This window comes from Uloborus diversus, chromosome 3 (assembly GCF_026930045.1).
Source record: "Uloborus diversus isolate 005 chromosome 3, Udiv.v.3.1, whole genome shotgun sequence".
NCBI classification, from domain to species: Eukaryota; Metazoa; Arthropoda; class Arachnida; order Araneae; family Uloboridae; genus Uloborus; species Uloborus diversus.
In genome coordinates, this window is record NC_072733.1 from 94,278,195 (window position 1) to 94,305,612 (window position 27,418).

Below are 27,418 nucleotides of genomic sequence, written 5' to 3' on the forward strand. Positions count from 1 at the left end.
AATGCTGCATCTTGGAAAATTTTCTACTTCAATCAATATTCATTTAAAATGGGAGTTTCACCACATCTTAAAATGAATTTGAAGCTTAAATAGCAAATTTAAAAAAAAAATCATTCAGCAATGCATAAGAATATAATGAAAAACTGTTAAGAATGTTATCCAACTTCCAATAGAAGTCTGATAAACGAAAATCAATTTACAAATGTCAATATTTGATATTAACATCAAGTGTTATCACTCAATAACAACTAACAGGTTTAAAAATTAAGTAATGTATAAAACTAAATATTTAAAATCTTAAAATTTCCTAACAAAAATCAAACCAGTTTGTTAAATATACAGCTATGAACAAAAGTATTGCAAAATCCATTTTAAACAATGAAACTTATTAATTGTACTATTGATGCATTAAAATTAATAAGTTTATAAATATATAAATATAACAATGCATGTTTGAAGAAAATTTTTTAAAAAAAGAAAGGAAATCAGAAACATAACTAGAAAAGGATGACAAAATGCCTGAGGCTTATGTCATAAAATCAAAATGCATGAAAGAGCAATGTTTCACCAAAGAGGCAGGATAAACACAAAAAGCCATTCTGAAATGATTAATTATAACAGAAAAAAACATCATCAGACATTACTAAAATTTAAAATAAGGCGACTGGTCACATATTTCAAAAAAAAAAACGTATGCATAAAGATACATTTCTCCCTGAAATTTGGATTTGATATGCATGCTGAAACTCAATGTGTTACATTTCTTTTTTATCTTGAAAGAAGAGATAAAAGAAATCATTAAATTTACACTGTGTTAGTATAAAATACAAGCAAGTTTGATCAAATTCCACTCTTGACTGCTGCCTGGTTATCTATTATTGATCAAAAATTACAGAGAATCATAAATTTTCAGTTAAGAAATAAATACAAAGAAGAATAACATAATTGTTATCATGCACAACCGAGTAAAAATATAATTGAATTCATATCTATCAGGTGACTTAAAATATGTGTTCCATAGTAATTTCAATTGTTAGAATAAACCTTACACTAATAGTATATACCCTGTTTTCTTTATATCCAAACATTAGCAAAAATGTCAAAACTTACCAGTATAAAACTTAACAATTAGGATCTTTGAAAGTATTGCAATCATGAAAGAGAATCAATAATTTAACATGGTACACAATAATTTTGTCCACAGCTTGTCAAAGCCTTTCCACCAATAAATAAATGAACTAACCACATCATTTCGGTTATTTACTAAGCAAAACATTTATATCACATTTATTCATTTTTAATGTACCAAAGAGCAACTGAATTTGCACATCAATTTCAAAAGGAAAAGTTTTCTAGCATTTATACAAAACTAAAACAAAGCTTTTAAATGTTTCATAAATTTCAGTTTACGTTCATGAAGGATGAAGTTTTGACAAACGTAAATGATTTCAATGAATACTTAAAAAATAAGGGATGGTATTTTTAACATTTGTATCAGAACACCCAGAACTAATGATTCAAAATACATAATTATGTATCAAGAAGGCAAAAAAAAAAAATCTTTAAAAAAGTGTTAATGATGGCTATAATTTTAAGATGTCGCAGAGGAACATTTGTGCTGAAATGAGAAATATTTTTCAGTGAAAACTTTTATTGCAAACAAGCCTCTCATTTAACTAAAGAAAAAATAAATAAAAATTCACAGAACGAAAAGAGATAGGAGACACCGAGTTTTAATCCACTCTAATAACAGAGTATATCACAGACATTACTTTAGTAGCTTAGATGAATAAAAACATTATTTCTAAAATACTGATTTGATAGAAATGATTACATGCTTTAAAATACCTGTACAAATAAAATTTTCTTTTATTGTGACAAAAATAAGCTATTTTCCCCCTTAAAATATCATTTTAAATTTACTAAATTTTGTTTAAGCATTTTTGGACCTCAAAAAGAAAACTTTTGTAACCAGCAAACATCACATTTTTAAAGATTCTATTCAAATACTGCTGTGATGCTTTTGCCAATATGATATACAAAAGCTATTGTGAGCATTGTATGAATTAATTACACATAGCAGTTGCAGTCCAAAAATGGTGAAAGCAAAATCATGTAAAACATTGTTTGAATTAAGATACAAAAAGAAAGTTTACTAGTTATGAGTTTATACAGTACAGATAGAAGAAGTGTCAATCATTTTAAATTATGAGGGAAAATAATAAACATTTCAACCAAAGTTGCACAAAAATTGGACTTTTGAAGCCACAAAAAAAAAAAACAAAAATTGACATAACAGGACAAATTTTTGAGTATAAAAACTAAAGTGTAAATTTTATATACATGTAAAATATTTGAGATTCTAATACAAAGATATAACATAAAAAGTGCTTCTATGTTTTAATGCATTTTTTTAGGGAAAGACCAATGGCATGCACCACACAACTAGCAAGGAATTACATATATAAAGAATTACTAGTAACAAAGGTGTATCACAAAGTTTCATACCACGTATAAAATGCAGTTTTGACTTCAAGTGGAACCTTTTACAATAAAATTAAAATTAAAAAGATTTGAATTAACCATTGAATTATTAATCACATAATCAAGTTCACTAGAAAAATAGCTGTATTGAAATGAGTCCTATAAATCACATCAAAAAGAAAAAGTAGTTGCATAATGAAGTAATTTTTACTTTAAAATTTATATATTTGATAAGAAATTTTACTAAATAAAATCTGTACAACGATATTGGTTCTTGAGATTTACTGCATAAAAGCTAAGAGCATATATACCGGCTAATCATACAAAAATATGTTCTCTTTTAACATGTATTTTTTTAAAAGGATGAAAAATGCCAACATGATGATTTCAATAAAAGGGTGCAACATAATAGTTGGCATCATGTGAATAAAACGCATTCATGATCAAAGAGGCTTTGAGAATAAACATCAACAGTCCATGTCAACTGCACACATATAAACATCTCATATTAAAATTAATCTTCACCTTCTGACTCTGAAAATAAAGAGAATTAATTTTAAATACAGCTTCATACAAATGAAAAATAAGAATATACAAATTCTCACAAAGAGAGAATTTTCTGCTAATTAGAAATTTTGCACTTCGGAGAGAAACTAGCTGAATAAATGGGGAAAATTAATATTTAAAAATTGAAGAAAAAATTGCAGAAGAATTTTTGAGTTGGAAGGAGGCCTTTTATCAATGCACTTTCAGTAACCATACGGTGATGCCTGTGATAAGAAATTAGAGGAAGTCTGTTAAATAAAAAAAATCCATGCCCCCTCCTCCCCCTTTCTGATGTGAAATGATCGTTTTTCTTCAACTAAAATGCATACACACCCTTTCAAAAAATTATTAAAGTCTCTTTGAAATTTAAAACTATTTGTCAAACACATAAAAAGATCAACACTAGCTTTAGAACTCAACATAAACCTTCAACTGTATAGTTCATCCATTAATGCGCCAAGCAACCACGCTACCGTAACCCTGTCCTTTAGCGAGTGAAGCAGGTTTTTTTCTACAATTTAAAATGTCTCGCAAAATAAAAATTGCTATGATAAAACGTTATAAAGAACAATATAATTAAATAATATGACAAATCAAATTATTCACTTAGTAACTATCTTGAAATATAACAACAAAAACAAGCATTGAACAAATAAGGAAAACAAAACCCAACAGAAAAATCCTACAAAATCAATGTATCTGAATAAAAAAAAAAAAAACACATTAAAAATCAGTTGACTAACCACAACAGTCCCATAATAGTGTGGCCGACCATGCGTCTGAGCCACACAGCATGGTTCAATGCAAATTATCCACACTGTCGGCCAGCTCCCTCTTGATGAGGTAACTTACCCCGCCATCTATTAGGAATTCATAGAACTAAACAAATTAAATATTGAATTTGCAATTACAAATATTTCGGTCAATCTGATTTTAAAAAAAATAGCCCTTCCTCAATAAATTGAACTATTCAACACAAAAACAAATTTCAATTCGAACTAGTAGTTCATGAGAATAATGCTTTCAAACAAACAAACTCTTCAGGTATAGATAACATTATGAGTTTCGGGATCTATACTTAAATCCTAATGCTCACAATATTATGAATTGATAAGGGTTTTTTTGTTTTTTTTTTCTTGTAACTTTGAGCATCAGAAACATTTTAACAATTTTATTTAAAAATCTTCCAATCAAAACCTTTTTAAGTCTCAAAGAAAACTATCTTAAAGAAAGAATATCCTTAAAGAAAAATAATTTACTATTTTTAAAACAATTTCAAATATACAGTTTTAATTTTCATGATTTCAAAGCATTTTCATTATCATTAGTATTTACAAATGTTGTGAAGTTCTACTTTTCTATACTTAATATTTGATTTTAGCCAATGATTTTTTAAAAAATCATTTGATGATTCAAAGACAGAAATTACTAATTTTTAGAATTCGTTGATTTAAATCAAGATTAAAATCATGATTTGTTTTTAAAATCATTGATTTAAATCAAATAATTTGAATAAAAGGATTTTTTTACAAAATCATTAATTAAAATCAGTTGATTTTAGTTTTATAAATTAATTTTGCACGTTTTGAATAAGTTGCTCTAAATTTCATTATAATACTGCATGATACAATCTTAACTTCAAATGGCAAAACTATATAGATCCCTTTTTTTTTGTGTGTTACAGATTTTCAGACTTAGCAGTATTGCTTTTACTCCAAAATTAGTTCAGAGAAAAATAAAAATTTGGTTTTTCTTATGCACCATGACTAATATACAGTTAACCCTTGATAACTTGAAGTCCCAAGGGACCGGCTGAAACGTTTGAGTTATTGATAGGTTGAGTTATGAGAAGTTTCCACAACAGTCTCAAGAGTTTGGGACTCAATGAAAACTTTGAGGTAAAGGAATATTTGAGTTATTAGCTTGGAGTTATGGAGATTCAACTTTAAATCGAGTAAAGTCATGGTTCAACATATTATTTTACACTAAAAACGTACACTGATGGAAATCGTTTACAAAACAAAATCACAACTTATCTAAACATTATAACAAATTAATTTTTTAAATCTTTAAAAAATATTGAATATTTAGACAACATATCCTAATGCTAAAAGTAAGCTGAATGGATTAATTAGTTCAGATTGCTTGATTATCAAGATTTTTTCGTTCATCCCAATCAAACAATTGAATCAATATCAGAACTTTTGCTGACTCGAAGCTGATAAATATGAAAATTGCCAAATTTAAGAATTTTTCTTTTAAAAAGTATGAAAATTATAGTTTTAGTAAATGGTGGTACCACAGTTTCCTGGAAAGTTTAGGGATTGGTAGTTGTAGATGGGGGTGGAGGGTGGTAAACCTTAAATTTAACTTGAATCTTGCATTTGTATTAAAACTCGTCTACTAACTACTTACACCTATTATCAAAAAATTAGCTACTGCTATGAAATGAAAGCAGATAAACAGTTCAAATCTTTCTCAAGTTTTTTTTTTTAATGTGTATAGTCCATTCTGGTTCTCTGGTTTAGAATAAATACCAACTGTTCTATTAAAGACGGAGCTAAGCATACGTAGGAATGTAGTCATGCATCAAGATATGTGCTAAAAATTAATCAATGTAATTGATCCTGTCACTTGCTCGAAATGTACATTTTGCAGTTTTATAAGGCATAGTTAACAAGCTTTATAAGTCATCTTATAACTTTTTCATAAATGAATAAAAATTTGTATCCTGAAGGCAGTTTAATTTTTTTCATGTTTCACACAAAGTTTTTGTAACCTTAAACAAACTTTAACTTTTAATCGAACTTCTTCTTACATGCAATTACATAAAACTAAAGTGTAAATAATGAATCTCTACCTACTTCACCAGTTTAGATCTCTGGACAGAGCTGAGGAAATTAACCTAAAGATCCGAAAATCTGCATGATAATTTGTGCGAGGAGTATAAAAATTCAAGACAGGCCGTTATTTCAATCTTTTTCCAGGGTGAGGAGGATAAAGACTGAACTCAATGACATTTTATGGAAAAAAAAAACACATCCACTTATACAAAAAACATCCGTTTTTTAAAGTAACATAAAGCATTGACCCCCTTCCCCCTAACATGATGGAGCTTTTCTCCACATCATCCCACCACTTAGCGATGAGCCTTGGTGCAAGGGGTGGTCTGATGTCATGTGATTAAAGTTTCGAAGTATCACAATGTATCAGGTATGTACTACTTTGTAATGTGTCGCTCGTATTTAAGGAATTTTCTATAAATTCTCAAAATTCAGGCCTCTTGCCAAAACGGAAATAAATAACTCACAGGCTTGAAATTTTACTCAGTGAAGAAGTTACAGAATTCCCACACTAAAGCCTCAAGTTCGATGGAACTTAAAATATTTTGTACATTTTTTCTTTATCTGATATTTTCTAAAAATCTTAAAAATTCGAGTCTCTTGCTAGAGCAGAAGACATTAACTCAGAGCCACAAAATTTTGCGTAGTAATTAGTGTTAGGGAGTCGCAAATTTTCCGCACTACAGCTAAATGCTCTGAAGAATTGATTTTTTCGGCCCACTCTAATGGAGATAGCGGAATTTTCAAAGTAAAAGAAAGAAGTCAGGTCATGTTCTCCCTTGGGGAAGGAGCACAACTCGAATTAACTTCAACAGGGAGTAAACATTTCAAATTTCTTTAAGTCGCAAAGTTATTTAAAAGAAAAAAAAAAAAGAAATAGCTAATTGATCTTCAAGATCTGTGATTACATTCCTTTCAGAAGAAAATTTCTATTCCACATTGGTTAAACTTAAGAATATTGGGGGAGGAAGGGCGTAATATAAGCAGGTGAAATAGTGAGTATTATGGGAAGGGTGATGTTTGAAAAATTGGATCCTTTTTAAGCATCTAACATTGTTTATGAGCTATAGCACACCAGTGATATCCATAAATGGAGTTTAAATGCTGAAATATTTACAGAACAGATTACTTATTTAACAGAACAGATACTTATTTAATGGCAGCCATTTTCAGATCCTTGTATCACATAAGTTCTGATACATGGATGAAAGAAAAAAAAAAGAGAAGAGAAAGCATTGATTATGTTTTTAGTTAGAACATAAGTTTACAGATTCTAATCACAGCAAAAAAGCTTCTCCATTCTGAAATTCCCAGACTCCCACCCACCCCTAATCATTTTTTAATTTTGGTTGTGGCCAGCCCTATAGAAAAACCAGTTTAAGGCTATTCCTTCTGTCTACTGGTGATTCCTCTCTCCATGCTTATTGCTCAGTTTCAGCAAAAACTGTTCTAACTAGTGCTTTGCCAATTTGATTTTATTTTGTTTTCCCCATTGCATTGTCAAAAAGAAAATCCCTTAGTGTTGTAGATAAAGTGGATTTATTAAAGGACATAGATAGTGGTGTGAGAAAAAAAGACATTTCTCTTAAATTTGATATTCCAGCCAGTTCTGGGTGGCTAGACAAATTCAAGAGGCATGCAATCAAAGAAAAGGTTGTTTCTGGAGAAAGCTGAGGTGTTGATGAGGCAGTTTGTGATGACTGGAAAAACAATGAATTGACAAAAAATCCTGAAAAATTATCAGCTTGATAATAACATGAGTGGCAAGGAAAAGCTTCACTTATTGGTCATAGGTAAGAGTAAGTATCTAAGAGTATCAAAAATGTAACATCTTTAGAGGTTGAATACCAATGCAATAGGAAGTCATGAATGACTAGTGACATTTTCGAAGAGTGGATTTCGAAATTGGACAGAAAAATGAGCAATTAAAATAGAAAAATTGCTTAGCTTGTAGACAATTATCCTGCTCATCTTAATGTGTCTTCAAAACTATCAAATGTAAATTTGCTTTTTCTTCCCCCAAACACCACTTCAAAATTACAACCAATATACCAAGGTGTCATAAAAAACCTGAAACTTCATTACCGAAAAAACATTCTTCAACAAGTCCTCTGGACATTAGAAAACAAATTTACATAAGGTGATTGATTTGAGGATATGCGTGGCAGAATTAGCCAAAGTGTTGGAAAATGACATTTTGGAATCAACAATAAGAAACTATTTCACAAAAGCTGGGTTCGATAATTTGCCAGAAATTGAAGAGCAATATGTGTTTCAGCACATCAAACAATCTTGGGAAACTCTGTACTCTCAAGGACATATTACAGACAGTATTCATCTTAACCAATTCCTGACCGTCGATGATGTGTTGTTGCTGATTATCCTACCGACGATAGTTTACTAAACTCAATTACTGACACTGGAAAGGAAATCAAAGAAATAGAAGAAGTAAGTGAATATGAAAACATAAACAAACCATCAAAAAAAAAAAAAAAAAAGAAATGTGATATGCATTTGAAACAATAAGTTGTGGGCTTCAATTTGTGGAAAATAAATCTGATGAAGTGTTAGTGGACTAAAGAAATGCAAACATTTTTTTGGTGAACTTTCTTTGAAACTTGCTGTTCAGCAAGATATTCGTAGTTCTTTTTAAAAAACGGGATCATTGTAACTACTGTTTGGATTATTGTTTTTTGAAAGAATATATAATATTCAAAAAATATTTCATATTAATTCATCTTTTATGTCTAACTTTCATCAAATAACGATGAACATATAAATTAGTAGTTGAGTTTCGGGCATGGAATTTGCTTTAATGTTAATGTTTTCAGAGTAATTTGGAAAAAAACTAAGGTCATTTTGATGTATCATAATTTTTTCTTAGAGTTTGCTACTTTGATCCATGGAGGTTTGACTGTTTTCTGCTGTATTCAATTTTCAGAGAGAACTACTGAAATGGACAAAAGGTGAATGTTTTAAAAAATGCAAAAGACATTCAAGTAGTATTAAGCTAAAATTGCAATTCATGTACTGCTTAACTGAAAGAAATCAGCGCACCTTCTTCTGCACTCTGCAACCATTCCACAAACTTCCTAGTCTGGTCCAAAAATATACTCTTGCCCTTGGGAGAGTGAGCTTCTTTATACCACTTTAATATAACATCTTCACTTAATACTTCAGCTAAAATTAAAATTTACATTAATACTTTCTTAACATCATAGATCACCTAAAATCAAAAATTTACAAATAAAATAAACACATATATATATCACCATATACCAAAAAAGGAATCAATAGATGTGAAGCTTTGAAGAGTGCAGGGAAGCTGCAAAACTCTGAGTTTAATAATGTCCCATTGAAATTTTGGATTACTTTCATTATTTAAATATAATGAAACAACTCCACTATTTTGTATAAAATATATTTAATCATATTTTCATAGATATGCCTGAGATGCAGATATTAATAATATAGTAGTTCAATTGCATTTTTAAATGCATTGAGAAGACTCGCAATAATAGCTCAAGGAATGTGCAACATACAACTCTGAAATTTCATTAGTTTGAAAACATTGTACTCAGAATGACTTGTGAAAAACCAAAATTCACCCAATACTTATTGTCACTCAATGAGCACTATCTTAGGAACCACTGACACTGAAAGTGGGATGCAATTCCTAGATAAATCTACTCTTAAATGCAAAAAGAGCAAAAATTATATATTTAGTACTGTGGTAGCACAGACCAAAGAAACTCAAGTGATCATTAGGATAACTTTAAGGCTGACAATATGAGAACTTTTCTAACCACAATCATATGACCATTCCACAAGTTGAATAATGTACTTTTCAGTCAAGTGCATTTTCAGCATGGTGTTTTTTGCAAATTTCATTAAGCTAAGGTAATTTAATTTTACAATGATGGCGTTAAAATTAAATGCAAAGCTCCCTGCATTTCTTGTTTTTTTTTTCAACTTGGCAGCTGTTGTTTGATTAAGAAAAAAAAAAGCATTTAAAAAACTTCTTACTTTTTGGTGACCACATTGATCAATGATTTTCTTTTCCTTTTTTATAGTTAATTTAACAAAAATCAAGAAAATTCAAATGAATATAAACTAAGCAGTAAATAAAATAGTAAAATTCTTCATTAATAAAGTAATAAAATAGTGAACAATCTTTACAAAAGAATGAAAAACACTTAAAAAATTGACCAAAAATAACTTCTCTTTTCCTCATAGAAAATTGAGTACAGTAAAAAATTTAAATACTGAAAGCAATAATTAATATTAAATTTCGAAAAATCAATTAAACATAAATATGATTTAACTGCTTTTTTTTGTATTACTTTATTGAACATAGAGTAGCTTTAAATAAGTACAATGCAAAAAGTGAATTTTCCACAAGCCTTTACTATTAGATCTTATTAGTTGAGATCATGTGACCTTTCTTAACAAATAAGAGGGAGACATTACACTAAATATTCTTTCTCTTGGTAGGAACAAAGATTGTTGATTATTTCAAGCATCTCCTATGTTTTTAAAATTGTAAAACAAAAAACTACAGGAAAGTTCTTATGTTTTTTTTTTTTTTTAATGAAGACAGGCATATTCCCGCATGTGTTTAAGCTACCAAGCACAGTGAACATGGAATCCTCCATCCTAGAGCTTAAAACATAGCATTTTTTTCTCAACACAATGACCTGACAAATTTATATTATGTACAAAGAAGTGGAAAATTTACATAAACAATTAGCAAGCTATTTACATATATCTACAGAAAAATGAAGGGGGAGATTGAGATCTTGTTCAAATACACACCTAAACTAAATTGTGACAGATAGATACAAAAGAATGAAAGGATCTTCTGAAGTCCTGGTTGGCAAAGTTGAAAATAATATAATTCTCTTTTAACTGAAAAGGAAAATTACATACAAATACTAAATTTACTCTAGACTGAAATAGAGTGAAATTTTGGCAATATTTTTTTTTTTAAATCTCTCGCACACACACAAAAAGTTCTTTATTGAATCATGAATAAACATATTTACAACATTGTCCATTGTAATTTAATAAAATTTACTTACTTTTATAAAAAAGTACAACAATTTTTTCAAATACTTTCATAAAATTCATGTTGTCATAGCAGTACTCCTGCACGCGAATCAAAAGAGCAAGTTCTGCTTTTGCATTTCGGGTAAATGTGGATAAAAGTGATGTATATTGGCGCAAATGTTTAACTGCTTGTTCTGGAACTAATTCTTCTTTTTTATTCCATTCCATCATTGTCATGAGGGAAGTCCACAACTATAACAAAATATTGACAATTACTATACAAAGTACAAATTTATACAAGTTTTTAAATTTTAACCAACAAGTATACCAATAATAGTACATGCATATATTTTTCCTCTAGCAGGCACTTAAGGAGCAAATAAACTGTTAGCATATACTTATGCTTTTACGTAGTACACAGTGGTATATAGCAGAGGTACATAGTAAACAACTAACTTCCATATTTTGTATTGCATTAAAACAAGTAATAAGAAATATATCTTTGATTTATCTTTCATTGTTCTGGAGAAAAATTGCCAGTGGGTAAAAATTCCCTGTATGAATAAGCAGAATTACAAACAATGACCAAACACTGAAAGTTGTACAAGAACATTAATATCATTATATTAAATTAGTTAATATTCTGATAGTGAAAACTAATTTCCCCTCCCCCTTTGATTAGAATCAAAGGAAAAGAAAACATTGATAAATAAAAATAAGGAGATGTAAGAATTCATTAGAATTGAAATATAGTATAGGATAACAAATCCAGAATGCTTGGGACTGAAACCTTACAGAATTTTGAATTTTCAAGATTTTGGATTCTGACTCACAAAGCATCAATCTGAATAAAAGTACACTTCATTACGCTAAAACTTAAGTCAAAAATAAATCGCAGCGGCATATAGTACAATGTGCTGATCCATACAATAAATAAATCACATTTTTACTAAAAATAATTTTGTACTTTTGCACAATAGACTTTGTACTGCATACTTATGAGAAGAAAAAAAGAATTCTCATTAACCAAAAGTGGATGTGAAAAGATTGCTGCACAATTAAAGCAAAACTCTTATTCATGCATAACATGTGGCATCAAAAAAAGGTTTAAAAAAGTGCTGAACTGAAAGTACTGTGTTTGCAACAAGTTATTGCCAATTTGAGCTTTTAAAAGTAAAAAAAAAGAGGTGAAAAAAAAATTTTTTATAAATATTTAAGGGAAAAGTTTCGGATTTTGAGAATCCGAAATTGGGGTTCCATACTGCAATAATTATGGTGATCGAATACTTATATATTTTTTTCACAAGAGATTTCTCAACATTAGACCTTCTGAGATAAAACACACAAAAGCCCGAAGCAGAATAAATATAGATGACCAACTGAATGATCTCTAAATTAAATTAATATAAAATTAAAGATACATGTCAAAATAAAACATAAAATGACTTTGACTTTGAGAGACCTTTTAATATTATTACAAATTCTGTAAATAGTAATTACTTTTATGATTAATTCGTTGTTATCTGGCCAAAATTGGCATTTATTCCATTATCTTTCATCGAAAATTGTCTTAGTAACGTAACCTGTAAATAGTTTCTTGTAATGAATACACAACCCCCTAACATTCGACTGAAGTATACTGTCCCCCCCCCCCCCCATTTCTGAACAATAAGATTTGCGAATGGAATAAAAAGAAAATATAAGAAATTTGTAGGATTTTCTAAATATTTCTTTGCTTGGTATAAAACACCGGGCGTCTTGTGAATGGGGGATTCAGTTAATTTGCTTGCTTTCTAACTGTGGAGTCTTGTTTTCAGCGCTCCGCTGGAAGTGTGTATTAGTTTTTGCGCTGTGTTTTTGCATATTTTGATGTGAATACGTATGTGACCGTTGACTTTACGGTGTTAATTGATATTTGCTTAATTGCTGATGATTGATTTAGAGAGTTGTAACTACATTTCTTACAGTTGTACACAGCTGTAAATAAATCTCCTGTGCTTTTCTCAAGAACTGTGTCATCATTTAAAGAATTTCTTGAAGTGGCTGGACTCGTAACAATATTTACTTTTAAAAAAAAAGAGATTTTTTTTTTTTTTTTGGTAGTTGATATAGTTGGGCATTGACTTAAGCATATTAATTTTTTTTTAAAAATTCCAGCACTTTCCAGGTTTTAAAGGAAAACTTAATTATCAGAAATTAGCTACATATGGTTTGCGAGCCAATTTGTCATAATCAAAAAGTGCTAGAAAGTTATCAAATAGGTGTGTCTTTGTAAAGTATTTAAAGCTACTTCCTCTAAGGAGTAATAAATATTCAAAGATATACCGAAATATGTTCCTCTCTTTGAAATAATATGTACACATTATATTGATTTCCAATTTCAGATAAAGAGGGTATTCACATTTGAGATATTAAGACCTAAAAAAATGGACTCATGATACTCATGAATAACAAAAAAGTACAATAAGAGCAATATAAAAGTTCATTTTTACAGTTGTTATGCTATGTCAAATCATAGCTCTTCCCTTTTTTATTAAAATCATAAAAGAAATTAGAAACAAAAATAGGAATCCATGAGACATTCTTCGACATCAATGTACTTAATGAAGCAATTTTGATGCCAGAAAAAAAATGCGTGTTACATTACTGGAAATAATTAATGAATTACATTTTTTTTCTTTTCAATCCACATGCTTTGCAATGCAGATATTGGCAAAAAAGGAAAATTTGACTCTATCAATAATGATGCCACAAAAATAGATGGCATTACACAGACTGAACAAATGGCATCAAAATGACTTGAAAGGTCAAGTCAGCTTGTCTTTTTAGGAACCTTATTATTTATCATTGTGGTTGCTGACATTCTCGGGCAATATTCACACCAGTCTGATTGGTTTGAACCTTGTGTGTTTACTATACTAATGTTAAAAGTAGTTGTATTTACAAACTATTTCTTTTTAAAGTAACGGGCTACACTACAAACTACAAAAAAAAAATGATGTGACTACAGCAGTGATGTCACTACGGGGAGCGGTTTGCCTCGGGTGTCACTCACCTGGGATGCATTTTCTTGAGACTACAAATTTGAAAATTTTCCAGAGGAAAACCACCGGACACCCCCCTCCTCCCACTCCACATCAAATTAACTCAACTTGGACCTAAAACAGACTTTTTCTTATGCCACAAAACTGAAACTCATTATCTTTCCCAGTGTTTTAGATATGTTTGAAATAATTTAGGGGCCATCAATTTCATACGTACTTAACCCCCTTACTTTTTTTGAGCTCTTGACGACCTGCACATATGTGTCCAGCACCAGAGCGCATAGAAAGCATTCATAATTTTCATTTGTTTTTGTACCTTAGCCCACTTAAAATTTCATCATAACACAAATGTTGTTTCTAAAAAATTTATGAATTTTATGTTTTTATGCTTCCATAGATTATTATTATTTTGCGTTTTTAGAAGGGGGTGAGTGACATCACAAATTATTGCTCAGGGTGTCATCCATGCTATGTACGCCACTGACCAGAGTGGTTTTCTTACTTGTAGCATGCTACTTTCAATCACTGGTTTTAACACTAAGCATATTAACACTTAATACATACCAATTTCTACCGTAGCTGGTCAAATAACCAGTAACAGTAGATAACAGCACAGGCACACGACAAGTAAAACACAAAATAAATAAAATGCAAATATAAAAACAATAAATACATACTGTATATAATTAATAGAAAAGGGCACAAAGTCACTTCTTTCAATGTGCCTCCAATTTCAACTGTATAGCTGGCTGAATTTGGTCTGGCGTGGCGTGTTTGTGTGACATAACCAATCTTAAATGGGAACATTCAATCTAGAATGTTGGAGATGGAATACTGCATGTGTGCACTGATGCTGATGATGAAATGTGAATGTAAAACATTGGTTTGTATAAAAACTGTGTGCAAGGAAGGCTAGTAGTTTTTTGTTTTTCCCAGAACCAGTTGTGTGTTGAACACGAACTGCCCTGCAACTATCGACTGTGTAATCTCCCATGTGTACTTCAAAGCAATTGAATATTGACTTTATATTTAAGATAAAAATACATTAGTCACATGATTTTAAATTCCACTATTTTGGAAATTACACACACATATAACAAATTGGTAAAACCGTACTATCTAGAAGCAGTGGCAGATTTTCCCAATGCTGGAGATTGAGTATGATTCATTCCATGTCAAGTGCTCCAAAATTTGAGAAATTTTTTCTCTCACCTTTTTGTATTTCTTTGAAATTTGGCTCATAAATTTTACTCTTCAAGGTAATCAAAAGTCCAAATTTTTAGATTTTTATCTTTTATTTTTTTATTTATAAGACTTTGATTTTTAGAAAAACCCTAATTTTTTCATGGATGCTTGAACATAAAATGGATGATAACTCAGCACCAACTATAGATAGAAAGATTTGGTAAAAAGTATTTTGAAGTACATTAGTTGTGTTTAATATAATATGCAACATGACTGATTTTATAAAATTTTAATTTTTAAAAAATAAAATTTGAATTTAAAATTTAAATTTCTCAGAAAACGTGTAATGATTTTTTTTTTTTTTAATTCTCAAACATTTGTGTGTATTTTATCATTGTTTGTGTGAAGTTTCAAGTTGGGATAATATTTTTTTGCATTTTTGAATAAAATTTGACTTAATAATGATATTTTTCAGATTCTAGTTAGTTAAATATGGGGTTCTCTTACTAGTGATGGTCTAGTAAGTTGTAATTAAACATGGCTATGCTTGAAATGAGCTGGCAAGAACTTGTAGATTGGTAAAGAGAACCCCCCCTCCCCTGCACCACCACTACTAACTTTTTAAAACTGTTTTTAAAATGTAAAAATAAATAAAATAAAACAAAGTGAATAGTAAACTTGTTAAAATTTGGTACATGTTCTTCCTTAAAGCAAGACAAAGTGCAACCCCCCCCCCCACCCACCCAATCATATGATTAATACTTTACTAGTATCACACCTCACCTCGGAATTGAATTGAGGATTATTTTTATCCGACATGTTTTTTGTTTTTTCAGACCAGGTGTTTCTTTTTCGATCCTAACTTCACAAAGTGTACTTAATTAATTCAATATCTAATAAGCAAAGTTATGATTCATATCATCCCCTACCCTTGCACCAACCTTCAATTTTGGAGTGAGGAAAGAAATAATTTACCCCAAGATCATAGCAAAATAGTAACGTTTTCCCCGTGTTGTTTCAGTGTTTTTCCATTATTTTCACACAAAACTAAAAATAAACCAAAGTAACAGATCATATGTCGATCTACAAAATTATTTCTACAACATCTGGAGTGCAGCTGTTTTTTTTTTTTGTTTTTGTTTTTTTCCTTTTCATTATTGCTAGTTTTCGTTTTAATTTCTCTTGTAAAGGAGAGAATTAATGAACGAGATCTTTTTTAAAAGCAGTTATTGATCAAACAAATTTTGCTCTTTTGAGCATAACCTTTCATGTTAAGTTTTATTCCAGATAACTCTCTCTACACCCCCCTCACCCTACCATCCCACTTTTCAAAAATAAAGCTGCAAATGAGTGTGGTTCTATTTGTCTGCTTTAGTTTTTCTGATTTGTTTTTTATGATCACCCCCCCCCTTATTTATAAGCCTTAGTCACTACTGATGATTGGCAGCATCTCAGTTTTTTATGATCATTATTCTTACGTACCAGCTTTTTTTTTTTTAAATTTTTGAATAGAGTTTGGAAAATAAAAATGGTGCTGTGGCGGGGGGGGGGGGGGAGAACCAATCTACAAACTCATGTTAGCTCATTTCAAGCATAGTCATGATTAATGACTACTTACCAGATCATAACTAGAAAGAGAATCCCATATTTAATTAAATAGAATCTGAAAAATATCATTTTGAAGTCGAATTTTATTCAAAAATTCAAAAAGTATGATCTTATTGAGATCCCAACTTGAAATTTTGCACAAACAAAGATAAAATACACACAATTTTTTTTTAAACATTCATTATATGTTTTTTGAAAAATTTAAAATTTAAATTTGTTTAAAAATGAAATTTTTTATGAAATTAGTCATGTTGCATTTCTTGTTAAACAACAACTAATGTACTTTAAAATGCTTTTTACCAATCTTTCTATCTATATTTGGTGCTGAGTTATCGTCCATTTTATGTTCAAGCATCCATGAAAAAATTAGGGTTACTCTAAAAATCAAAGTCTTATTACTTTTAAATAAAAAAAAAAACACCTTCAAAAAATACCCAGGAACTAAAAAGTAAAAAATAACTGATTACACTTACATTCGATTTCCTACCCAAACATAGAAATGAAATTTATTTTACAATTCCAGTACAAAAATCAACTAAACTAAACACCGAATCATAAAATAAACACTGATTTAAATTACTATTCGATGAATTATTTTAAATACCTAATTAATTATTTACGATCTCTTAATTTTTAATAACCTTTTGAAGTCGGGGCCTCCTATAAACAACTACATAACGTAACTGACAACCCACCGAATCCTGAATTAAACACTAATTTAACTATACGCAAAATTAGTCTTTAAAACTAAACCTACTCAGTAATCTTTGTTTTATGGCCTTTGTTTATCAATGGGTTTTATATTTAATAGTTTGTGAGGGAAATTGCATGAAATTTATTGTTTTACCCTTAACTTTTCCCTAAAGAACAAAGAGGGTAAATCAAAGATATGGAACCTAAGTTAGACCACCCCTAAACAAAACTACCACTAAACAAAAAAAGCATAAAAATCGGTTTATTAAGTGAGACGATATACAAAGTTAATAAAGTACAAATCAATTTAAATGTGAGTATGATATTTGAAGAGTTCCCTCAATTTCATCAAACCTGAACTTGATTAACATTAGACCGCCGAGGAAATATGCTGTTTCAAACAAAAAAAGACTTTTCCTTGTCGGTACAGGCAGGGGCGTGCACAGAAATTTTGGAGCCCATCACAAATGACTTTTCCGGGCACCTCTCCATATTGTTTACCCCTATATTTCACCGTTACTTACAAAAATATTGGCCCCCTCCAGGCTCGGGCCCGGGTCAACAGGTCTCCCTCCCCCCTCCCTGTGCACGCCCCTGGGTACAGGTGTCTTCGAGTATTTATGGAACATTGTACAAAGGAAAAACAAATCCGACGAGTTCAGAACCTCCTCCTTTTTTTGAAGCCTGCTAATTAATGTAACCCTAATTTCAAATTGAACTGGCGGTATCGTGAAATAGTAAATCCAGAATATTGGTCAAACTTCAGAAATCATACACAGTTATAATGTATATTATTAAAGAATATAAATTAAACCGTGGGGGAGGGGTGTTCTGTATTCAATTCCCCCTCAATTGAACACTAAATATATTTAAAAATTGGAATATTAAATAAAGAACTGTATATTTTAGTGACTAAATAAAGTTATTTATTAGTAAATAAAATATTAAGGTAATTGATTCAACTACTAAAGTAGCAAAATATATTTAATTTACTGCTTTGCTACGCAGTAATAAATACATTAGTAACACCTATAATAAAAAATTACCATGCGGCGCAGCGTTGAGAAAATTAATCATCCATGTGCCACGTGAATTGAATATCGTTCAAGAGAAAGCCAAAAGCTTAGGTGTGAAAATACACCGATCACAGCAGCACCATGTGACCTATGACGTATGAAATTGAAAGTTTCTTGGATTTCTCCGGGACCCCCTATTAGATCCAGACCAAATTACAATGCGACCATCTGGGAAGTATACCCTTCCGAACAAAAAAAAAATTTCAAATTGGTCCAGTAGTGTTGGAATAATTTGAAAACACACATAAAAAGCCGCAAGACGAAATCATAACCTCCTCTTTAAGTCGGTTATAAAATGAAAGAGAGAAAATCTAAAAATTTGGATTTTTGATTACCTTGAAGGGTACAACTGATGAGCCAAATTTCAAAGAAATACAAAAAGGTGAGAGTAAAGACTTTGGATCACTTGACATGGAATGAGCAGTACAGGTCACTTAAGTAGTAAAAGAGCCCAGTGGGTTACAGTGCGCCAGTGAAGTGTATTCATATATATATATATATATATATAGATAGATAGCAGAGAGCACCTTGGGGAAAAGTTTCTTTATCGGATAAGATCTAAAGGCAGTCAACATTTATTTGTGCGAATAACAAAGAGGAGACAAGGAAAACTATCAGGCAATTCAATGAGGGCTAGGCAATAAATCATAACTACTTCACACTGATTCTTAGGAAGCTGCAAGAACAGAATTAGAGCCTAGGACCAACTCATTCCAAGAAAAACACTAAATCTTTGGGCAACAAGTTTGACTTAAAATCTTGAACCTTGACGGTATCACTATGCACAGGTTCTGACAAATGCTGGACACAAGACAGTGTTACCAGATTGGGAAAAAAAGGAGCAGTTTGTGCAAACTTTCATAAAGCTTGCTACTGAAATTCTGAACTGGATGGCAGCCCACTTTGTTGGGCTATTCAAAATTGATGAGAAATTTTCGAAAACATTGATTTTTCTGTTTTCTTCACTCAAATACCTGTTTCATGAAAAATTATTTTCAGTTGTAAACAGAAAAAAACATTAGAATAATCATCTTTCAGAAGCTATAATGTTCTGAATTCGCCTATAAACAGCAAGAAATAATTTATCTGGCACCTAAAACATTTTCCTGGTTCCTAGGAATTTAGTGTTTACCAGTCAGACTAGACAAAAGGTCCAAATATTTTCTACATGCTACTTCTAAACTCCAACTAGAAAAATTTTCATTGCAGAAACTACTTTTGCTAAGAGATTTAAATTTTAATCATATTGAGAAAGTATAACAAACTCGATTCAAAATTCAAATCAATGAAATTAACAAACTATTTTATGAGTTGATTATTGAATGCATAAATTTTTACACATACCAAAACAGCAACTTCTGGTTCAGGAAGAGAATACTTTTTCATTTGATCCTTTACAATGGGGATAATCTAACAATGTTTAAAGAAGAGCATTAGTATGAAATTTGAAAGACTTAACAAGAAAAACATAATTAAAAATGAAACAACAATCAATGCAAAAATTACAGAATACCATTATGTAAATAATTTATTCAAGGAAATGTACTCTTGAAAGTTAAAACCTAAAATTGTTTCCTTGTGGTGCAAAGCTTCTTTCAGGTCATTCCATACAGGGTATCTGCTATATTTTGAATTTTGAAATCCATGACTTTCCCTGACTTCTGCTTGTTACTTTCCATGACTCACAGAATGCAATTTTTTCAGAAAAAAACATTAATTTTTTACAAGAATATCTAAATTAATGCCTTGTGAAAATTAAATTGCAACCATCTGATCTATGGTAAGGACATATATTTCTAAAAATTCAAATCAACTTTAGTGTAATTAGCTCCGGTTCTATTATAACTAAAAAATAATTTATGGAACAGTGAAACCTGTGTAAGTTGACCACCTGCGGTGCAGTAATTTGGTGGTCGACTTAGACAGGTGGTCAACTTATAAAGGGGGTAATGTTTTTTTTTTTTTTTTTTGTCATTTTTTGCACTATGTATTCATTTTTTGACTAATTGACACTTACTATTTCTGTTCAACTCACTTTCATTGTTTAGTATTACTTTGAAACAATAATTTAAAATGCTATTCAAATATTTTTAGAGATTATTTTCCCAGAATGACGTATAATGTGTCACGCAAATTTAAAATTTCAGTAAATTGATCAAAAAAAAAAATCTTATTGTTTATGAAAAGTTACTCATTTGATATTAATAGTTCCTAAAAATTCATAGCTAATCAAAAATTACAAATTTTTCGCTTTATTTTTTTTTTTCATATACATTTATAACCCCATGATGATATAATTTTCAACAAAATAACTCCTTATTGAAGTTTGGCGCACTTATTAGACCAGTTTTGGAAATTCCATATGCCTCCCAGCTAATTTTCTCTGGATTTCTCTCTTTTCAATTAATTTTAATATTTCATACTTTTTATCAATCTCAAGTTCAACTAACTTTCTTTTTGAAGCCATTTTATGTAAAACTATAACACAAAGAGCAACAAGTTAGACTCTCATAGTTCAAAAAGGCAGTTGAAAATGAAAATGTCCTATCTCTTAATCCCTTGCACCAAAAATACTGCAATGGAAGTAACTTTACTCTTTAGCACAATTCCATTGTTGCCAAAATATTGCAACTAGAAAAAAATACTTTGTTTTTCTATTGACACATGTTTTCATTGAACATGGAGTACAAAAGTCAGTCTCAAATAAAGCAACAAAAGAAAAACAAGTTTGGAGAAAAAAAGGGTTCTTAGTAGTTTTTACATGTGGTTAAACTCAAAAGGAGGTTTAGTTATGCTGCTGTTTCATTTAGTTGGTTAAATGTTGGTCTGGCATCAAAAATATTCTTGGAAAGCTATAAAAAAAATAATAATAAAACAATAATTTGCTAAATAAAATTTTAAAAAATAAATCAAGTGGTCAACTTACAAAGGGTATTTTACAATACTCCAAACCAAAGTTGGTGTTCATTAGTGGTCAAGATAGACAGGTGGTCAAGATAGAGAGGTGGTCAAGATAGAGAGGTTTTCCTTCATTATATAAGATAGGACTAATTCCGTTCCTAACAAAAGCGGTCAACATAGACAGGTGGTCAACTTACAAAGGTGGTCAACTTTACAGGTTTTACTGTATGACTAGTGGATGCACATGAAATAATTATAGTTTAACTTAAGAATTTTGCTACTAAGGACATGCATTTATAGATCTAAAATTTTTGAAAATATATTTTGGGTTCTAACAAACCATACAAAATTTTTATATAGGTAAGAATTTACATGCAAAAAAAAATTATAATTTTTCTCCGAAAAATTTGATATGATACACAATAATTTTTCAATCACTAAAATTACTGAAAAAAAGTTTCAATTGCAAAATGACTTTCCAAAATAATAGAAGTTTTGGGGGTTTTTTTTTCAATAAATATTATATTTCATAAACAAATAATGAATCTAAAACTTTTCTTTTTTTTAAAGCTAGCAGTTTTCTAAAAAAAAAAAATCTGTGACTAGCAATAATTAAGTAATTACTAAAATTAAGTTTACTCAATAAATCAAATAAATTGATATTCAGAAAAAAATAAATACTGTTGGCTTTATGTTTAACGACTTTCAAGGGACCACAAAAAATCATCCTTAAGTTGAAAGCATCTTTATATAGAATGCTTTTAACACTGTAATGAACCATCTGGGAGCATGAAAAGCTGTCGTTAAGTAGAGAAAGTCGTTAAATAGAGCGGCATTAAACAGAGAGCCAACTGTATTAAATTTAAAGTACTGAGTAATTAATTTACCAGACATTGCCAAACTAAGCTTTAAATATTAAAAAAAATCTTGAATTTGTGATTTTTGCAACCTTTTTGCACTTTTTAAAAAATGTACCCTTGAAAATTTCTTCATTTCTATATTAAACATCCTTACATTGTTATAATGTATAGAGTTCAAAAATATCATGATATTTTGATATGTATCTGATATTTTCAATCAGCACAAATTGAAGTCTTCAATACAGTAAAAGCATCCTCCAATCACTCTTTATTTTCTTACATTATTATTATTATATGTCTTGTTAAAATTAGTGTTTCTTTCATTATTAATATCTAATGTTTCATTTTACATTTTTATCAACTTTAATGGAGTTAATTTAGCATTAACGGGTTTGTTCATTTTTCTTCTGTTAGCTATGTTTACACAGTTATATGACTCAGAAATAAAAAATGCATTAGTTGGTACACAGTCATAAGACATTTTCTTTTTTACTGATCAACATTTAATATTTAATTAGGTACTTTTAATATGAATTAAAATCATTACCTTACTAATATTTTTATGAATATTAGGATAAAAATGATTATTGTACTTTGTTATATTAATGACGTATTACTACATCATAAAAATATAGTAGGTACATAACTTTTTGGTTATTTTTAATAATAAATAAACAATATTACTATGATTAATAATTTTTATATTGAAAATACCCTAGTTGAAAAAATAAATGTCAAAATATCATGATATTTTTAAAATAAATATCGGATATATATTGTGAAAAAATCATAATATATATATATTGTGAAAAAATCATAATATGTATCAACTGATATATATCGGCGAACCCTGTGTATTAAACATCCTTAATTCTTTAGACCAATTTTATTTTTTAAAACCTTCATTAACTGAAGACACTGCTGAAAGTTACTGATAATTTTAGTTTGAGTCTCTTGAATCAACACAGATGCAAATGACTTAAAATTTTTGAGTCAAATGAGAGCAGCAAAATTAGAAGTCTACAAGTCCTCAGCTACACAATTAGATATACTATAAGGAGCGCTAAAATTAATGCAAAATACATAATTATAATTGACCAACCGGTAGAATCACATAGTGAAGAAAAACAAGCAAATATTATAGAAGTAGATGCAGTTAGGTATCGAAGTGTGTGAAAAATTGGGAGTGATGCGTAAAAGCATAATAAAAGGCTGGGACGTGAATAGGACTTGTCATGCATAAGGTGTATAATTCCTCTGAGATACCAAAAATATAGGGGGGGGGGAGGGTTGGAAATATAGGATTTATAGGAAATATTGGACGACTTTGATCCCTGCACTATGGAATGACCCTTCACGTAGATGTACTATTTTTCATGAATTCTATTATGAAATAGAAGAACATTGCTCATGTACTTCTTAAAGTTTCAATATCCTTAGTGAACCGAAAGTACAAATGAAGATCAAGAGCCCTCATAGAACAATTCATCCCATTGCAAATAACAGCTGCTTTTGGTAAACTATTCCAAATGCTTACAACCCTGTTGAAGTAGTAATTTTTCTCAATATCAGTATTAGTGTGTGATATGAAAAACTTAAAATAATGGCCTTTGATTTCTCTACCTATGTATAGAATTGCAGCCTATCTACCTCTTCCATTATATTTTAATTAACTAAGAAAACTGGATACAGTCGACTCCCGCTACAACGTAATCCGACTTATGCGAAATGACTGCAATGCGATTTTTTGCCCCGGTAAAGAATTTTATTCCTAACGTGAATTCTTTGCCCATGACACGAAAATTTTCCGAAGGAAATCGCCATGTGTAAGTTTCAGCTTTGTTATTAGCTACTAGATTTTTTTTTGTAAATGGACCTTCATCCCTTTGGCATCACTGAGAGTGGAAGTTCCCACACTGTACTAGTCTGAACATCGTGTATACAAATAACTACTCCTCATTTTCTTCCATTTTTCATTCTATATCGGAAGGTTGAAGAAATATGACACCTAAGAGCGCTGTTTCATTTAAAGTTTGTAAAGATAGAAGGAAAAAGAGAAAATTTCTGACAATTAAAGAAAAGCTAAAAATCATGTGCTCAAACAACTATGAAATGCGTCGAAGATAGCCTGACAATACGGTATGAGTGAATTTTCCATATCTACAATTAAAAAGCAAGAAAAGGAAATCCTTAAAAGTTCACCAAGTAGTTTCTAAGCAAAAAGCAAAAATTATGAAAATGGAAGCTGCTCTTGTATTGTCAATTTAAGAAACCAGGAAGAGGAGTGTTGCCATAGATAGAAACGTTATAAAAGAACTAGTAAAGCAACCGTATTGTGTATTTAAAATTATATAAGAATAACAGCCTGATCATTTAGCATAAATCATCATCATCTGCTTTTTTAAGTTACAAATATCATTACTATATCTACTGTACAGTGTATGGTCTTTGGTACAACTATAGTGCATTTGTTTTTCTTACTACATAATGTACGTACCATGGTGGTTTATTTTATGTCTTTCTTTCCCGTTGATCATTGATTTTGTGCATCGTAGCAGTTTTTTTATGTTAAATTTTTTTTTTTAAATACAAATAAAAATTTAAATTTTTATCTAAGAAACAGTAATGTATAGTTAAGAAATAGTTTTTAACAGTTTGAGGTGGTGTTTACAAGTGTTTTTAATTATATGGGTATGTTTTATAAAAGTTTTTACACATACCATTTTCCACATCGCAAATTTTCGACTAACGTGGGGGGTCTTGGAACCAGGGGCGGCATTTCAACATTTCATTTGGGGGGTTGAGTTTTTTAAATGTGAGTTACCCCCGTTTGGATTGAAATACATATTGATTAACAGGATAAGATCATAAAATGGATTAAATATTTATAAAAAATAAGGCTACTAAAAGAGTTTAAATATTAATTTATGTAGTTTTATTTGATCATAAATTATTCAACAAAATATTTTGATATTACAGTTTTTACCTTTCAGAAACTTTTAATGTACGATTTTTAGAATCTGGAAATCTTGTTACTTTATTCCATCAATATGCAAAGTCTTACTTTTTTGCCAGTACAACTAAAGATGAAAGTCTTTTTTGTCCCATTGTGCTCCAAAGATAATTCTCTAACCTCCTAACGCACAAAAATGATCTTTCACAACTAGCTGAGCCAATTGGAACAGTTGAAAAACAGTTGAAGCAACAAAATTAAGTTAGAAAACACATCTCTTAGATTTTTCTCTTTAAAATAACCCAGGTAACTTTGAATATTGTGCTATTCTTCGTTTTTCTTCATTGAATAGTATAGTGGCTATTTGCAAAACAATTCTTCTTGCTCGGTACTATAAATTTTATTAATAATTGAAACATTTTATTTCTCCTTTTCAATAACCTATCAATATAACATTGAGCTTAAGGCCAACAATACAGATAAATCTTTATCATCAAATCTTATTTTAATTTTATTAGAAACTGAATCTATTATCTGATACAAAATATTAATTCAATTTTATGACTTTATATCATCATGTTGATTTTTCGTCACCTTCTAAATTCATTTCAATTTTTTTCCGCCTTATTAAAATTGGCGCGAATTAATTTTTTTTAAAGTTTCGCTCTTGGTTGAAATCTACATCCAAGCAAAATTTATAAACTGTTTTGACTGTAGATTTAGCTGAAGTAGGACAGTCCGAAAATTAAGATTACCAGATTGAAGATGTTTTGATAGAGTGCAGAATTTTTTAAAAACTCTCCACAATACAAACAAAGAGAATAAACATTCAAACAAAGTCATACATGCAAAAGGGCGTCGGCTTTTCTGCCATTGAAAGAGTCGCTTTCAAACAGTCCAAAATTAACAAGGAGGTCTTTTATAAGTTTAACTTTTGAGGAATATCTTGTGTCCCTCAGAAATGAAAGTTAAAGAGTAACCAGAAAAGGCATTTGTTGATGTTTGACTTTTTTCAAAAAAAGCGGTCTTTTGTAAGAATTTTCTATGACTGTTTATAAAGCATTGGGATGCTGAAATGTCTTTCTACCAAAAAGAATCAATGTCCACTCACTAACTAAATATACATTTAAAATATAAGCGTAACAACATACGCAAAATACCAAGGAATTTCTTGTAAAATCGTGCAGCCACACCACTGGTCCTCTCATAACACTGAAGTATGAAATAGTTAGTCCACACGAGGAGATTACTTCTTTAGTTGAAACAAATTGCGATCCTCTATCACTTTTTTCTGTTCTGAAAAGGGCTGCAAATGATTCACAATTTTCTAAGTTACATCCAAATAGCAAAATCCGCTAGTGTTATAGAAATGTCTCAAGATTCATCGACTATTTATTGAGAATCAGTAGGCGTGTTTTGTAAAAAAAAATACCTTTGGCATAGCGTGGCCTCAGAGCAACAGTAGGATATCTTAGTGTTATTTCTGGGATTAAATGTCTTAGTGTTGCTCTGAGGCGACGATATGGTCGCTGATTTGCGATTTACGTGAACTCAATTTGCCCATTTCTTATCAATCTGTGCAAAAAGTTTGGGGGTGCAACTGCCCCCTCTTGCTCCCCCTATTTGCCGCCCCTGCTTGGAACGTATCCTTCGCGTAAGTTGGGACTTGACTCTATATCCCTTTTCACTCTCCTTTGTTCATGACTCACACATATTGCATATTTTTAGTCTGGAATCACAATCAAAAGCTGAAAATAATTTACAAATCTAGTAGGTCTCTTTTGAACTCTTTCCAATAAGTTATTCCCTTTTAAAGATATGGAAACCTAAACTGAGCCACATACTCCAAATGAGGTCTTTCAATCAAATGAGGTACAAAACTTCTGTATAAAGGAAGAACCTTTTTTCAAAGCAATAGATAAAAAATAAGTTTTTATACTAATTAAACATTGTTTTAAGAAAAGAAAGAAACACTTTTGAAGCCAAGCAGTGATTAGATAACTGTTATTCAACTGCTAGCAAAACATTTTTATTTCAAGGGCAAAAATAGTGTTGAAGCCAAGCAATGGGCTTGATAAGCAGTTTGGAGAATATGCACCAGGCAAATCAACTATTATTGACTGGTATGTTCTTATAGACAAGAATATATTAATCAAATTTTAATAAAACAACCTGA

General features: G+C 30.1%; 1 protein-coding gene across 1 annotated transcript in view; it reads right to left on the reverse strand.

The window, feature by feature from the left end:
* Positions 1-1,856: 1,856 nt before the first annotated feature.
* The window catches only part of LOC129219468 (eIF5-mimic protein 2-like), a 73,640-nt gene continuing 48,078 nt past the window's right edge, over positions 1,857-27,418 (reverse strand). Inside the window, 4 exon segments of the mRNA XM_054853867.1 lie at positions 1,857-3,018; positions 8,931-9,053; positions 10,955-11,174; positions 19,873-19,938. Of these exon segments, the coding sequence (XP_054709842.1) occupies positions 2,999-3,018; positions 8,931-9,053; positions 10,955-11,174; positions 19,873-19,938 (429 nt within the window). The 3' untranslated portion in view covers positions 1,857-2,998.